Source organism: Cynocephalus volans, chromosome 17 (genome assembly GCF_027409185.1).
Source record: "Cynocephalus volans isolate mCynVol1 chromosome 17, mCynVol1.pri, whole genome shotgun sequence".
Taxonomy (NCBI): Eukaryota; Metazoa; Chordata; class Mammalia; order Dermoptera; family Cynocephalidae; genus Cynocephalus; species Cynocephalus volans.
The window spans coordinates 41,952,638-41,969,664 of record NC_084476.1 but is presented as its reverse complement, the minus strand read 5'-3'; the positions used below and the strand labels follow the sequence as shown (position 1 = coordinate 41,969,664).

Sequence of the window (17,027 nt, the reverse complement as noted above, 5' to 3'; positions counted from 1 at the left end):
CGTGAGCAGGGGAGAATGTTTACTTAAGAAAAAAATAATCCAATACTAGAATTTTATATTAGCAAAAAGCTCTTTTTTTATAATACAAGTTACATAAAGTAAAGCTGGACATAATTGTGATCTTCAACCAGGGGGTGAATCTTTGGGATTTTTAGATACAGAAAAGGGGGTATAGAGAATATTCACCTGCAGACAGAAATTATATCACTTTGCAACCCCAAGATTTTTAAAGGGCACCCCAATACAGCCCTTGGTCAGGATAAGGGAGCTCTGCAGACCTAGCCTTACCATCCACATCAAACATAGGTGGAGGGATGCCACATTCTCCACATCTGAAGCTCCATCAGCCTGTTTCCCCTTCACCATAGTCCTATCTAGTGATACTGCAGACACAGGACAAAGCAGTAGATATCATACCAGTGTTAACCAGGAGGTGAAGAGGGTGCAATCTTACCTCCAGGATTTCACATTTGGAAGAGTACCTTGGCAGTAATGGGGTGATGGGTAGCCCAAGGCCCTTCCCAGGAAAAGAAGCAGGCACAGGGGCCAGGACTCACGCTCCATTTCGACCCAACGTTTATTGTCCTTTTACAACATGTCATTTTTTTGGTTTAGAAACTGCTTGTGATTAGTTTTCCAACATTAACTCAAAAGCGTGTAAAATAAAATCAATCTACTCTCTATATAATAAACACCCAGCAACTGTGGCCCCTCACCCACGTACCCAGGTTGGATATGGGGAAGGGAGGGCTCGGGCAACATTGAGTGAAGTGCAGATGCTTTACTGTGGGGGGTGACAGTAGTGCCTTGGTTCATACCCCACACATGTCCCCTGCACTGCCCCAAACTATAACAGAAATGGCATAGGCCCAAGGCCCAAGGCCCAATTCCCTGTTGGTAACTCACTCTGCCTCCCAAATGAAAATCACTTTTATTTTATCGCTTTTGTTTTGTATTTTTTGCAACAGAAACCCCCTGTCCAGAGTCTGACTGTAGCTGAACTGTTCACACTGAGGAATGAAGCAGGCTGTGGGAGCATCCCTAGTCCCTCCTGGGCAAGTTCCCCCACCCCCAGGGAACAAGGTCCAGCCAGGCCAGCTCACTGCACTCAATGCCATCATCACTTAGCCATACAGGTCATCATCGTTGTCTTCCGTGTACACACTGCCACCTGTGCCACCTCCACTGCCTTGACTGGGGCCAGCTCCACCCTGGTTCCCTGAAGGGAATCTGTGCAAAAACAAGAGCAAAAAAGAGGGTTAGCACAAGTCCTATGAAGACTTTCACAACTACAGGGCTGGCTGGTTAGCTCACTTGGTTAGAGAGTAGTATTGATAACACCAAGGTCAAGGGCTCAGATCCCTATACTGGACAGTCACCAAAAAAAAAAAAAAAAAAAAAAAAAATTTTTCACAACTGCCCCTCTAGCCTCCTTAGGACTCCCACCACCTTGTTTGTATAGATCCCCCCACTTAAGCAACTTAAGCACTGCCCACTACCATCAACCAAATTACCTGAAGCTGCCAAAGCCCCGACTCTGTTGAAGGGTCTGGGCAAACATCTCATACTTCCGAATGTCATTGTCACTAACAGAACGGCGGGCAAAGCGCATAGCTTCCTCAAAGTGATCTCGGCGGATCTCAGGCACTGGATCATCTTCTTCTACCTCCTATAGGGTTAGTAAATACACCAACAGGGATAGCTAAGGACCAGCTTGGATTCCATCCCTGGCCTCCCCTCTTCCCATTACTACAGTAGCTTATTGGTCTCCCTCCAATCCAACCTGAACTAAGTTACCAGGTCATACTCCCTAAAATTGAGTCAATATTCTGCTTAAAAGCTTAACGCATTCTGGAAAAAGGAAAACTGTAGGGACAGAAATCACATCAGGGGGCTTAAGGAGAAGATGCCTGAAGTGGGAACTTTGAAATAACAGGAATTTCTATATCTCAATTGTGATAGTTACAGACTTATATACATTTGTCAAAAAGCATGGAAATGGGGCCGAGCCCGTGGCGCACTCAGGAGAGTGCGGCGCTGGGAGCGCAGCGACGCTCCCGCCGCGGGTTCGGATCCTATATAGGAATGGCCGGTGCACTAACTGGCTGAGTGCCAGTCACGAAAAAGACAAAAAAAAAAAGCATGGAAATGGCACCTAAAAAGGGTGAATTTTACTGTATGTATATTACACCTCGATAAACACAAAATTTATTTTTTTTATTTTATTTTTTGTGTGTGTGACCGGCCGCACCGCGCTCAGCCAGCGAGCGAACCAGCCATCCCTATATAGGATCCGAACCCGCAGCGGGAGCACTGCCGCGCTCCCAGCGCCGCACTCTCCCAAGTGCGCCACAGGGTTGGCCCTAAACACAAAATTTAAAAAGAAAATATCAATGGCTAGTGGCCTCACTTCCAGTAACATATACACTCTTAAATCCACTGAGGTTTTCCCAATTCCTGCAGTCCTACTATTTGGGCTAATTATTTGGGCTGCTTATTCCCTTTATCCAAACTCTACTCTCTATTCAGAGCCCAGCTCAAACCCTCTCTCTTCAATTGAGAGGCCACCCCAGTTGCTGTGACTTATGAAACTGCTTCCTAGGATTAGTACCATCAGTAGTTTTTAAGTTTTTATGGGAGGGAGGAAGGATATCACAGACCCCTTCCAAAAAGTAAAGAAAGCCATTCATTAATCCATTAAGTCCCAAGCATGGTACCAGGACACAGTGGGAAACAAGCAAGATGACAAAGTCCTTACCTTCATGGAGCTTAGACACACACACAAACTTTGCATTTCCTTTTGGGAGGTCTGTGGACTCCCTCTCCCGTGACCAGGGATAGGTCAATGGATCCTACATTCAAAGCACTGCTCTATTTGTTTGCTGTACAATCAGACTTTTATTTCCCTCATGATGACTGAGCATATAGCCTACCCATCTCTTCTAAGCCTTATTCCACACTGAATGGATTCACCTCAGTATTCTTTCTTTGATGCCTTGCTAAATATCTTCTCAGTCAGATGATCTTTCCAACCTCTACTCTCAACTCTAGGGCATAGTGGAGACTGTTCTCTGGCTCCCCATGCTTGGCACATCTGGAGAAAGGACACATACTCACCATGGCTGATGGGTTTGTCTGCCTCTCCCGTTCTCGCCTAATCTCACTCTCAATGGATTCACGGATGGCCAGCTTACAAGCACGTTGGCAAATCTCTGTCAGGTCAGCTCCAGAGAAACCATTAGTCATCTTAGCCAGGAATTCCAAATCCACATCCTAAAAGAAACAAGAGAGCTATCTTAGTATTCAGACTTTCCTCCCCTGGGATGCACTGACCTCACCCAAGCACTCCCAGCTCCAGTCTGCCTCATTTTATTATCAAGATACCTCCAAATCTTCCACCTTTCCTTTAGACCACCCCTAACTCCAGAAATCCCCAATGGAACCTTGTCCAGGAACCAAAGAGCATTCTACACCAGCCTGAGGACTCATAAAAGTCCTCATGGCCTATGACCTTGCACCCACCTTGGCAACTGGGGACTTGCGTAGGTTGGCCTTAAGGATGGCAACACGGGACTTCTCATCAGGAAGCGGGATGTAAATGAGCTGATCAAGGCGACCAGGTCGTAGGATGGCAGGATCAATGATGTCAGGCCGGTTGGTAGCGCCAATGATGAACACATTCTTTTTTGTGGACATGCCATCCATTTCTGTCAGGATCTGGTTGATGACTCGGTCAGCAGCCCCACCACCATCTCCAATGTTACCACCACGAGCCTTGGCAATTGAATCCAGCTCATCAAAGAATAGCACACAGGGGGCAGCTTGACGGGCCTGTGGAAGGGACAGATTGACTCAAGCACTAACGCTATTTGTTCTCAGACCTCAGCTGGAAAGGAAATTGAAGTGACCCTCACTGCCCCAGTTCAGCTGCAAGCAATAAGATGGTTTTAACTCTCCTAAAGAAACAGCCTCTACCCAAACCTTGCCCCCAAGCAAGTGAATTGATAGCCCAGCCTCTAATAGCTCACCTTGTCAAAGATTTCCCTGACATTGGCTTCAGACTCCCCAAACCACATGGTAAGCAGCTCAGGACCCTTGATGGAGATGAAGTTGGCCTGGCACTCATTAGCAATGGCTTTGGCCAGCAAGGTTTTCCCACAGCCAGGAGGTCCATAGAACAGAACTCCCTTGGAAGGTGTCATGCCAAACTTGAGGAATTTGTCTGGGTGCTCCACAGGATACTAGGAGGAAAAGGAAAGAGGATTCAAGGCTAGATCCATAATGTGAAACAAACCTGACCAAAGAGAAGCATCTCCTCAACCATTTCATGGTATACCCCATAGCGCAAGATCCAGGTTTTCCAGAAGCAGGCTCCTTAGTGCCTCAAACCTGAGAACAGCAGGTTCCTGAGTTGTGCTTTCACAACTCTTGCGATGAGTATGCTGACACCCTCAGACCACCCAGGTCAACTTCAGTATACCAAGGCAATAACTCACTCTGGACCAAGTTACCCTACCTGGACCAGCTCCTGAAGCTCACGTTTGACATCCTCCAGGCCGCCGATGTCTTCCCAGGTCACCTGTGGCACCTCCACCACAGTTTCCCGCAGTGCTGATGGGTTGCTCTGGCTCAAAGCCCACTAAATAAGAGAAGAAAAACAGGCATAAGACTTACCAGGAGAAGGGTCAAAGTATACGTTTGTACACCTGAGATGAGAGTATGGTCCTTACCCGGAAGTCATCCATAGTAACTGCCAGAGAGTTCATGACCTCAGCATCAATGGTCTCGTCCTCTAGGTCAATCAGATCCATCTTCTTGCGGATGGCCTGCAGAGCAGCCTCCGAGCACAGGGCTGCTAAGTCAGCACCTACATGCCCATGAGTCTCATTGGCTACCTACAGAGAGAAGATATACTTACTATCCTGTCTCTAAGACCCAGCTGCCTTGGAAGGCTTGGAGACAACAGAATCCTGGCCCCTTCCCCTGACTTCTACCTCTGGGTCCTCCCATTTCCTGGAGCACATATTAGCAGTCCCTTCATTGGCTGGGCTTCAAGTACTCAAGCCTGGACTTGGGGCCTGGAAATAAAGCTGCCTCAACAATTCTGGCTTATTCTAATGCAGTGTCAACTGAGAAACATGCCAACTCCAGTTTCCTGAATTCAATCTCAGATTACTTTCTTTCCCCTGCCCAGGAATCAAAACCAATCTCCTCATATCATAAGCTTATGTCCCTTGCCAGTTCCCTGCAACTGCCTTGAAACAGAGATATCCTAACTCCTTTTCAGCCCTCATCACCACTCCACCTGTTCCAGGTCCACATCATCTGCCAGCTTCATGTTCTTGGTATGGATCTGAAGAATTTCCAAGCGTCCTGTAGCATCAGGGATTCCAATATCTACCTCCCTGTCAAAGCGACCTGTGGGACAGTGCATGAACATAGAGAGGGCTCATTTCTGGTCCAGAAGGAAGGGACAGACCTAAGGTGACCAACCATCTCAGTTAGCCCAGGACTGTCCTGATGTTACGCTGAAAGTCCCATATCCTGGGAAACCTTTCAGTCTCAGGCAAACCAAGATGACTGGTCACTCTAGACAGGGCTCAGGAGAAGGGAAAGGACCCCTGGGCCCTATCACTGCAAAGAGCTTCAAGAAATCCTCAGGATTAGGTGATGTAGATGAAAGACAGAGATGGGATCAAGGAGATTAAGCCCAATAAAGCTATAGTCCCCCTACGAGCAAGAACAGGGTTGAAAGAAATATGGGGTCCTCACCAAATCGCCGCAGGGCTGGGTCAATGCTGTTGGGTCTGTTGGTTGCTGCCATGACAATCACATGTGCTCTCTGCTTTAGGCCATCCATGAGGGTCAACAACTGTGATACAATACGCCGCTCCACCTCCCCATGAGTCTGTCGGGACAGGATGTCTGGTCAGAAGTGAAGTCAGGACCTTTCAACCCCCCACCGTCCCCTCAGGTAAACTCCTACTTTCTCTCTTTTGGGAGCGATGGCATCCAGCTCATCAATGAAGATGATAGCAGGAGCATTCTTCTCAGCCTCCTCAAAGGCTTTACGAAGGTTGCTCTCAGACTCACCAGCCAACTTGCTCATGATCTCAGGGCCTGAAAGGATAAAAAATGGAGACAATGATAAAACTACATCCTTTCTCAAGCCTTCCCCACCCCCCTAAAAAAATCAGTTATCTTGTTTGCTCTGCCCAGAAACAGGTCCTGAGTGAGAAAGTGGTAACCTCTGCCTACCTTCTCACAGTCTCTACCAGCCATTATCCCAGGATAGCCACCAGGCCAGGCTGGAGAGTAGCCAAGAGACTCTACAGTTTTCTCACAGTAGAGCTGAAAGTGTGAAGATGATAGCAGATGCTCTGGGACCTCTGGCCACAGCAGGACAGGCAGCACACCAGTTGGACCTCTACCAGCTAAATATCCCAGTGATCTCACACCAGCACACCAGTTAGACCTCTACCAGCTAAAAATCATTCTCAGAGAGCCAGTGATCCCAGCCCATCTTCCCAAACCCTCACAAATAAACAAACAGTTTGATTTGATTTCTCGTTCTAGCTTTCTCATTCTAGCTTGCTCCCCCTAAGTGTCTTTAGCCTGTCTACAATCTTTCTCAAGGGAGAACAGGGCAGGGAAATCCAATGTAAAATATCTTCTCCTTGTTGCTCATCTGCCTATAATGCACCCCAGCAGAAGAAAGACACTACTGTGTGCACAAGCATACAGATGCAAATGGATGTGTCCACGAGCTCTCCCACTCTTGATAAACCCAGCTCAGAATTGGGTCTAGCCAGACGCAAGATGAACCAAGTCTCTTACCATTTATCAAGAAAAAGAAGGCTCCAGTCTCATTTGCCACAGCTCGAGCAATCAGGGTCTTCCCTGTCCCAGGAGGACCATAAAGCAGGATTCCGCGAGGAGGCTAAGGACCAATGCAGAGTGTCATTAGGTTCAGACTCTTGCTTTCTCCCAATCCCATTCTTTTTTTTTTTTTTTTTTTTTTTTTTTTAAAGATGACCAGTAAGGGGATCTTAACACTTGACTTGGTGTTCTCAGCACCATGCTCACCCAGTGAGCTAACCGGCCATCCCTACATGGGATCCGAACCCGTGGCCTTGGTGTTATCAGCACCACACTCTCCCGAGTGAGCCATGGGCCGGCCCCAAATCCCACCCATTCTAAGATGGCTTGACTAGGGTTCTAGAGAGGATGAGAATCAGGGTTCAACCCTGACACCATTAAGAATGAGCCCTCAGCAGAAAATGCTAGGAAAACAGTTTAGTTCAGGCCATACTCACTCTTATTACCAGCAGGGAAATTAATGCTAGAAAGCTGGCAACATTTATGATGACAACTTCCTGAAATTAAGGGCAAAGAAATCACCCTAAGAAACTCATCTGAGTGAGTTTGAAGATCCTAGGACTAAGGAAATGAACGAGGCTATTATACAAAGGACTCAAGTTTACAAAAAGCCAAGGTCTAGCTAAGCCATTTCAGAAAGCAGAGTCTACACACATACACACACACACACACAAACCGGGGGGGGGGGGAAGAAGATATAACAACCACAATTATTTGAAGTTGATACAACAAGCAAACAGAAAGGACATTGTTGGGGGGGAGAGGGGGAGGGAGAAGGGAGGGAGGTTTTGGTGATGGGGAGCAATAATCAGCTACAATGTATATTGACAAAATAAAATTTAAAAATAAAAAAATAAAAAAATAAAAAAAATAAAAAAAAAAAAGAAAGCAGAGTCTATTCTCTTCATTGCCAGAGGCTCACTCACTCCCATAATCACAACTCTCCAGGATTTATCGTGTTAGAATGCTTTTCCTTATAGTCAAACACAAGTTTTCTTCTTTGAAGTTGTCTTTTCTGTGGCCTCATACATAGAACATTAAAACTGCACACACAGAAGATGGAATTATTGGGCCGGCCCATGGCTCACTTGGGAGAGTGCAGTGCTGATAACACCAAGGCCACAGGTTCGGATCCCTATACAGGGATGGCCGGTTAGTTCACTTGGGAGAGCGTGGTGCTGACAACACCAAGTCAAGGGTTTAGATCCCCTTACTGGTCATCTTTTGAAAAGAAAAAGAAAAAAAAAATTAGATGGAATTATTTGTATGATGTGTACTAGGGAAAGGAATGATTTCATCTTCAGTGTGTCCTGTGATACAGAAAAGGTCAAGAAACTATACTCCAGACCAAACTACTATAATTTCAGAATCCTTTCCACTCTGTGAATTTCCTTAGCTTCTTTTTTGCGGGGGCCGTTGGCTGGTATGGGGATCCAAACCTGTGACCTTGGTGCTACTAGCACCACGCTCTCCCAGGTGAGCTAACCAGCCAGCCCCAAATTTCCATAACTTCTACTTCTATTAGGCAGCCCTGTTCTAGACAAGTTGGCAAACTACACTGAGATTTGTTTTTATAAGGTCTGTGAGATAAGGACAGTTAATTTTTTTTTTTATTTCCTGGACAGCTGGCCAATACAGGGATCAAACCCTGGAAGTTGGTCTTTTCAACACCATGCTCTAACCAACTAAACTAACCAGCCAGCCTGGCTTTTAAATTTTTAAAGGGTTAAAAAAAGAAAAAAAAGATATGCAACAGAAAACTTAATTAGCCTATGTTCTAGACCATCAGTAGCACTAATGAATGTACAGCCTTTGTAAACTCAAAGAATATATTATTGTCCCTCTTATCCAAGGCAATGATGAAAGCCATGTATGAAAACAGTCCCAGGAGTCATTAATCACCACCTTAGATTTGATCCTACAGAGCCCAGGATGCTCACCTTCACACCAATTGCCTTAAAGAGGGCAGGATGTCTCAGCGGCAGCTCCACCATCTCCTTTATCTGAGCTAGCTGCTTCCTGCAGCCACCAATGTCATCATAGCCTACTTCGTTCAAGGATTCTTCCTCATCCTGAAAATAGAGGAAAGAAGGCAGGCAGGAATACAGTGTCAGAATAAGCTGAGTTTTTCCAAATCATGCCACTATCTCGTATGAAAAAATCTGCTGTATGAGTGTGAGAAGATTCTCTTCTAAAGGGATCCTGCCTCAAAGAACAGCTATAAAAATCCCACGGCAAACATTTCTAGCACAGCCTTCCCCTTTCACTGTTCTTCATCTTACTGGCAAGGGGTCCCTAAAACCTTAAGCCTGAAACCTTGAGAATGTGCAGAGTCTAGATGCCATCATCAACTCTACATTAAAATTTATTCCAGTCACTTACACCTTTTGGGCTCAATCTAAGATTTTTTAAATTCCTGGTATTAGGTACTTCCAAGAAACAGCTAGGCCCAGAAATTAATAACTAAGAGGTTTTCCACCTCTGGAAAGAAGCTTAGTTCCAAACAGCACCCAGTCTTGACAGCTACCGTATGACTGCCACACTGAGTAATCATGAAATCAGGTACTAGGTACTAGGATCAGGGAAAAAACTCACCTCTCGTTTGATAGGCTCCCCTTCACAATGGATCACTGTGTCTGGAGCAACAATACAATAAGGGCTGGGATCTGTCTCCACCACTTTGAACTCCACAGCACGCATCCCACCCCGGACAAGGAAAATGTCTCCTATGAAAGAACAAGCAGTACAAGAGCAGTCAGAGGTGCCACAATAATTGTAAGATCAAGTGAAAATTCTTCATCAGACCCTGGGGTATAAAATGCCAAGCTCACTGCATATTGTCCTATTCCCATTCCCCTGCACCATGTCTTAGTAAGCACCAGGCAAGAGAATAAAGCTAATCTGTGAAGAGTCCCTCTGCCTCTCAAGAGGACAGTGAACAAAACCTGATATGCCAGAAGCCCATAAAGTTTTGACTACTGGGGTATAGGTAGCCCAAGTTTTCACAACCACCACTAATGGTAGAACTGTGCACTGTAGACTGTGACAGAGCCAAAATAGACCACCTTCTCCTTCACAGATACACAAGAAGATAGCTTACTCTCCTGGAACAGAGAGGGAGCGAGGGAAGACACACGAACATGTATACAGTACGCATCTGTGTGTGCATATATGAAAACATGAAAATATGTAAACCTTGGAACAAAGATGTTCCAAGGTTTACTCCCTACAAACAACCATCCTTAAGCTCACTCTCACCTTTCCGGATGGGTCGATAAGCTTCCAGGAAGTATGGCTTAAGGTATACCTCGAAGAGATTGCCAGTGATGCCTTCCACCGTGTCATCAATGGGTAGCACGTGGATACGTTTGCCATACTTCACATCAGGGCATGGCTGGATGCTGAGGATGACAAGCAGACTCACATTACCAACCAAACTGCAGCCCCAAGCATTGGGCGTCTGAAAGGGCCTGGCACAGACAGCTGATGGTGAGTGAAAGAGAAAAGGAAGGGATGGCTTTAGGTGAAGAGAGGAAGGAAAGCAAGGTGGGAGTGAGGGCAAAGGAAATGCCAAGCAGAACTAAGACAGATAACACTCAGGGTGGGGTAGTAGGAAGAGCCACTAGAAGAGGCTATTAGGGCAGCCCATTCCAAATCAGTGAGCCAAAATCAAGAGCCACACATTTAGAAACTCCACAAAGAAGACATGTAGAGTCTTCAATGACAGATATCCAAGCATGACCCCTTCTAGCTAGTATTTGTGACCCAGTATCTCAGCTGGGTGGTCAGGTCAGAAAACCTTGAGAAAGTGACTAACCAACCCCAGAAAGAAAGCTACACAAAACTTAGACTCTGTGAAAAAGAATCAGAAGCCTACAATGATCCTGGCCAGGTGATGGGTGGTTGGGTAGCAGTGGCAAGAGATAACTCCAAAATGGGAAGCCTCTTGCCTAAACTTATGTAGGAACAAGCAAAATCACTCACACTGGAGCTATCCTGTGTCTGGCTCCAACTATGCTTCTCTCCTAGGTTAACCCAGGTCCTTAAAATACCTGCTAGGAGCCCATCTTTCATGCCCACATCCCACCTCATTCTGGCCCCAAAACAGCCATTAATTGAACACAGTAGTGAGAGTAGTGAGGTTATTCAGCAGATACACACCCTCAAATGGCACCCTAAACCAGTGTGCCACGTATGATAAGTTACACCTCAGGAAGGAATAAATAAAAGCATTAAGAAAGTCACAGAAATGCCAACTTGTCCCATGGGCCATGCAGAGGTGGATTTTGAAGTCCCAGGAAGGCAGAACTGAAACCTAAAAACAACCCTGAAGCAGAAGTCTTCCCATGGCCAGAAGGCTTCCTGTATCTGCAGCTGCCAAGGACTTCATCCTGCCTATAATGCAGTCTGTCACTGGCCTCCCATCCCTGAGGGGCCAAGAACTCCACACACACCTGATAACATCCCCTAGGCGAACGCGAAGGTTATTCCGAACAACTCTATTCATTCGAATCTTCTCATCAGAACATGTGTCATCAGAAAGCACAATGCACACAGCTTCCCGCCTCTTCTTTCCTTTCAGCAACACTGTGTCACCTCGGAACAACTGCAGTTCATCCATCTTGGGCTGAGGAAAGAAGGTTAAGGCTTTTGGGTCATTGGGCAAAAGGGGGTAAGCAGCAGTCCTGGAGGCTGGGATTCCCAGTAAACCCTACTCTATCCGTGATCACTGCAAGAAAAATGAGAAAAGAAACCTGGAAAAATCCCACAAGTAAGTGCAAAAAGTAAAGACTGAACTATGGACCCAACTTACCTGGACGAGATCGGGCGCGTTCAGGGTGGTATGGCCGTAGACTGGACCCAACTTACCTGGGACAAGGACACCACACTATTGTCCTCATTGATGGCTTCATCAACAATTAACCGATTGGGACGGTTCTTCTGTTTGAGAATGGCTGTTGATAAGTCATCACCTTTTGAACTAAAAAGAGGAGATAAAGTTAGTCCCAATACATACTCCAGCTCCGGGGCCCCACCAGTCTCTAAAACACACTTAGAAAAGAAATGGTGGGGCCGGCCTGTGGCTCACTCGGGAGAGTGCGGTGCTGATAACACCAGGGCCACGGGTTCGGATCCTATATAGGGATGGCCGGTTAGCTCACTGGGTGAGCGTGGTGCTGACAACACCAAGTCAAGGGTTAAGATCCCCTTACCGGTCATCTTTTTTTTAAAAAAAAAAAAAAAGAAAAGAAAAGAAATGGTGGATAGATGGAAGATGTCCCTATACCAAAGAGCTCAGATGAAGAAAATTCAGCCAAAGTCACGAGGAACAATATCCAGCATATATTACAATCCTCATTCTAGCAGCTCTTGGTATTCTGAGCAATGGTTCTGCAGCTATAAGGCCCCAAGTGATCCTGCCCCAGGTTGAGGTAACTATGGCCTAAGAAGAAGACATAATAGAAATGGAGGCTGAATAGCAATTAGAGAAGTTAAAGTAGTCTTAGACTATAAAGAATAGTGGTTAATGGGGTTGGCCAGTTAGCTCAGTTGGTTAGAGTGTGTGCTGATAAGACCAAGGTCCAAGATTCAATTCCTGTACTGGCCAGCCCCCTGCCCTCCACGCCCTTCCCCCCCCCCCCAAAAAAAAAGAATAGTGGTAAAGAGCAGGGGCTCTGTGGTCAGACCTGTTGGGTCTGAATCCCAACCCTGTCACTGCTTAACTGTGATCTTGGGCAAGTCAGTTGACCTCTCTGGACTTTGATGTCCTCGTACCTGTCTCAGGGGTTTATTGTCTTAGCAAAATAATGAATATAAAATGCTCAACACAATGCCTTGCACATGGCATTAATGGTCACCATGATTAGCACTGCAGAACAAAGCACAAATAGCACTTTCCTTGCTAATCTTCCAGGGAAATAAAGTGAGCCCAACAACTTCCCTGTTCCCCCAACAGCTCAGGGAGCCCCAAGTCCCACTAAGCAAAACTGGGGACAATGAAGCAGAATCATTAGCACTACCCTCCTTATAGGCTAAATCTGTTGAATGCCAAGCACAAAGAAAAAACAGTAACAGACACATTTGGAAAAAAAAGTAACCGACCTGGAACCCTCAGAAAGAAGCTCAAGATCAAAGGACCTTCACAGTAATTTCTTTTCTTCTTCTTTTTTTTTCAAAGATGATTGGTAAGGGGATCTTAACCCTTGACTTGGTGTCGTCAGCACCATGCTCTCTGAAGTGACTAACTGGCCATCCCTATATAGGGATCCAAACCCGTGGCCCTGGTATTATCAGCACCACGCTCTACCAAGTGAGCCACGGGCTGGCCCATGCCTCACAGTAATTTCTGCAAAGGAACACAACTCTATGGAGGTGGTTCAAAAAGTGAAAACCAAGAAATGCTGAAATCCCTCTCACCCAAATCAAGGCTGCCTGAGTCTAAACTCAGTTTCTATCATTTCCTAAAAGCTATAATCATTCTCCGGACTGTGACACCAATTTCTTACCTAGCTCATCTCCAGCCTTCACTTACTAGACTCAATGGGCTCTCTCTTTGAAGCGCTACCTTCTCTTAAGAAAGTCTCAGGAAAACATGAGCATTAACCCAGATAGGGAGGCCAGACAATGGAGGAAGCAAAGAAAAAAAAAAAAAAAAAAAAAAAAAGAAAGAAAGAAAATTATGTCTTTACTCAACAAATTAATTAATGAGTGTCTATTAGGCACCAGGCGCTGTTCTAGGTGCTGGAGATACAGCGGTCAACACAACAAGACAAAATAATATTCCCATTAGAAATATCTTCACTGGGCCAGCCAGTGGCTCACTCGGGAGAGTGTGGTGCTGATAACACCAAGGCCACGGGTTCGGATCCTATATAGGGATGGCCGGTTCGCTCACTGGCTGAGCGTGGTGCTGACAACACCAAGCCAAGGGTTGAGATCCCCTTACCGGTCATCTTTAAAAAAAAAAAGAAATATCTTCACAATTTACAAGAAAAAGAGAAAATATGCCTCTGCTCTAGAATACCAGCTAGGGAGCTACGGTGTTTTTTACATTTTTTGGTCCTGATACACCCAAAAAAATACACACACTATTCCTCTAACAAAGTGGTAAGCTTTCTGCTGACCCTCACACATAAGTTACATCTTTAACCACTGCCTTTAAACTAGTTTCCAAAGGTAGTTTCCTCAGCTCAAACTTGCCTCTCCCATCCCAAAGTTTGCCACTCTGGGTACAATGCTGCAGAGTAGGCAGACTTCTAATGCTTATCAACAACCTGGAGCTCAAGTATGGTCAATGTGACAACTGAAGGCAACGTAAACCCATCAGTTCTCCCAAACCTAACCATCAAAACACCGTTCCAGAGGCTGCCCATCTTCCTACATGATCTGTAGGACTGGGGCTGGAGAAAAATAAAATGCCAGATGTCTCTAGTCATCATAGTTTGTATTTTAATCTCAAAGCTACATTCTAGGAAAACCTCCAGTCTAACCCTGGTTCTGGAGATGAGTGGTATGTTCCTCCCTTAAGGTAAAATTCCTAATTTCCCATCTATCTACCCAGATCAGATGTGGTAATCTCTAAAAGAGTGAATTCAGCCTGACCATGGGCCAATAGCAGTTGTGGATAGCTCTTTTGGACATCCCCCACTGTCTTCTGCATAAGTCAGGTCCTTTCCAGAACCCCAACAGGCCATAGGGAACTTAGAAGGGGTTCAGGTAAGAGTCATCAAGATGACTTAGAGATTAGAAACTGCCTGTGATGCCAGATTCCAAGGATCTTAGATTTATATTTTTGAAAACAAAAGACTGGCTGGCTATAACCTGAGAATTTTTTTTTTTTTTTTTAAAGATGACCGGTAAGGGGATCTTAACCCTTGATTTGGTGTTGTCAGCACCATGCTCTCCCAAGTGAGCTAACCGGCCATCCCTACATAGGGATCCGAACCCATGGCCTTGTTGTTATCAGCACCACACTCTCCCGAGTGAGCCACGGGCCGGCCCTTAACCTGAGAATATTTTAAGTAGTAATAAATGATCCTTTTAAATAAGCGACTGAGTAATACTTCATTCCAATTCAGAAACTTGAGAAAAAGGACACGTCAAAAAAATAATCCCTTCAAGGCAGGAAGGTGATTTGCATACTAGAGTCTCCACAGGCTGGCTGTGTCGTTTTTTTCAGCACCTAAATCTCTCCATCCTAAACTGAATGGGCTGAGGTGGCCAGGTTTTAGTTGATGTTTCCCTGAGGAATGGAGGTAGGAAGAGAAAGTCCCAGAGCCGAGAGACTTCCTCAACATAGCTGCTTGGGGAAAGGGGTGTGTGTATGTGTATGTGTGTGTTTGAAGACTTAAGGAAACTCTAACCTGCATACCACTAAAGCTGAAGGCCCATACAATACGAACTCAGATTCGAACTTTAGCAAGAACCTAAAATAGTAGAAAAAATTCCTTTCTCCCCACCCCCAGGTCATAACATCAAGGGAAACTGGCTAAAATTTTCTCGTATGAAAAACAGGCATAAAATAGAAGGCCAGAAGCCCTCTCCCTAACATCCCCTCACTACTCAGGTCGCAGACGATGCCACCCTCCGGGCACGGCGACCCGCTTCCAAAAAGGCAGCCGTGAGCTTCCCTGAACTCGCTGCGCCTTCCCCCGCCCCGGCCTCCGCCTGGGTCCCAGGGCTCCTGAGGTCTTCACGTGGCCCAAAGTCCACGCCCACCGGGCCCGGTTTGGGGCCTTGGGCTCGCGGGGCCTGCTCTCTCCCGGGACCCAAGGCCTTCAGCGTGTGGTGAGCCGGACTGCAGACGGGCGGGCGCCCCACGGCGCCGGGGCTCTGCGCCGGCAGTATGGGCCCAAAAGACCTCGCCAGGCCCGGACGGCCGTTCCGAGGGAGCCAATCAGGTGGGCCGGGGCCTGCATGACACAGCACGATCTGGCCCAGGCTCCGACCCGGGCCCAACGCAAGCCCCGCCTAGGGGGCGCACGGGGGCGCAGCCGGGCCCAGCCGGGCCCGCGTCCCCTCTTCGGCCCCTTCCACTCCTTCCAGGTCTCCTCCTCTCAGACGAGTCCACTGCCAGGCCCCGCCGGGCCTACACAGCGCGGCGGATCTCGCGGTGCGCGCCCCCGCAGAGGGGGGCGGGCGCGCGTACACACTCACTCAGCTCCGGAGGCCATGACGCACGCCTCTCCCGGCCGGCGGCTGTGGCGGCCCGCGGCTAACGGCTACAAGGGGTGGTAGGCGACCGACTGGGCCGGGGCTCGGCTTCCCAAACGGGGGTCGAGCAGTGGCGACAAACCCGCAGGCGGCCTCCCTCTCGCTTCCTCCCAGCGGCACCGGGCGGGCGGGCGGGAGATGCCGGCTCCTGATCCTTGAGGGGACAGCGGGATGGACGACTGAAACGGCGGCTGCAGGCGCTTCGCTGAGACTGAGCCGAGAAGAGCCGAATCATCGGAAGGAAAGCTGCTCTCACCTCAGCCAATCAGCGCCTGCCCTGGGGACTCCCTCCCGCCTCTCAGCGCCTCTCCCCAGCAACCCGCGAAAGAGAGCCAATCAGAAAATTCGTTTATGGCCTGGCTCCCGCCTCAGGGATGCAACACACCTAGTAACGCCACGTCAATTGGCCGAAACTCTACCCTTCCTCGACGATTGGCATTCTCGACCAATCAACGAAAGGAATAGGGCCAGATCGACTAGTGAGAGCCTTTAATCCCTTGGAGGTGGACTCTCCCACTTGGCTCCAGTTCATTGGCTCCTGAGTTTATCTTCCTGGAAGAACTTGGCACAATAGATTGAACCCTTGTATTAGTCTAGTCCTGTTGTAATAATAACCTATACACCCATCTTCTCCCAAGACCTAGGGATCCTCTAAGCCTCCACCACCACCCTAACCCTTCTCCTTGCTCCTTCAATAACGCTGGCTTCAGCCAACCCATGTCTTAATCCACTCTACCCTCTTGTCATTGCACCTCTGGTAACCCTAATCCCACTGGCTTTGCAGTTTCTCAGCATTTGGGGGGTGCATGCTGTCCTTACCATAGGGTAGTAATATTAATGATTAGAGGAGGGAGGGTACTGTGGTACTCCCCAGAGAGGTCAAAGGGTAACCACAGAACACAGAGTGATCAATAGAGCACAAAGCAGCAAGAAAA

The 17,027-nt window shown here is 47.2% G+C and overlaps 1 protein-coding gene across 1 annotated transcript; it reads right to left on the bottom strand.

The window, feature by feature from the left end:
• Positions 1 to 559: 559 nt before the first annotated feature.
• On the bottom strand, positions 560 to 16,341 carry VCP (valosin containing protein). The gene is made up of 17 exons (XM_063081780.1): positions 16,036 to 16,341; positions 11,749 to 11,860; positions 11,334 to 11,506; positions 10,138 to 10,280; positions 9,475 to 9,605; positions 8,820 to 8,951; positions 6,838 to 6,940; positions 5,987 to 6,120; positions 5,773 to 5,908; positions 5,306 to 5,418; positions 4,731 to 4,895; positions 4,517 to 4,639; positions 4,029 to 4,241; positions 3,523 to 3,831; positions 3,118 to 3,273; positions 1,515 to 1,669; positions 560 to 1,230 (listed from the first exon to the last, which is right to left on the bottom strand). Exons 1-17 carry the CDS (start codon positions 16,050 to 16,052, stop codon positions 1,125 to 1,127), a joined length of 2,421 nt encoding a protein of 806 aa, XP_062937850.1. The 5' UTR covers positions 16,053 to 16,341; the 3' UTR covers positions 560 to 1,124.
• Between the last annotated feature and the right edge of the window lie 686 nt (positions 16,342 to 17,027).

Bases quoted from the DNA above. Each gene is read 5' to 3' on its own strand.
- VCP (XM_063081780.1), bottom strand. The intron at 4,242-4,516 runs GTAGGGTAACTT...TTTTCCTCCTAG, and splicing joins AGCTTCAGGAGCTGGTCCAG to TATCCTGTGGAGCACCCAGA. The intron at 1,231-1,514 runs GTAATTTGGTTG...GTTTTTGCACAG, and splicing joins CGGGGCTTTGGCAGCTTCAG to ATTCCCTTCAGGGAACCAGG.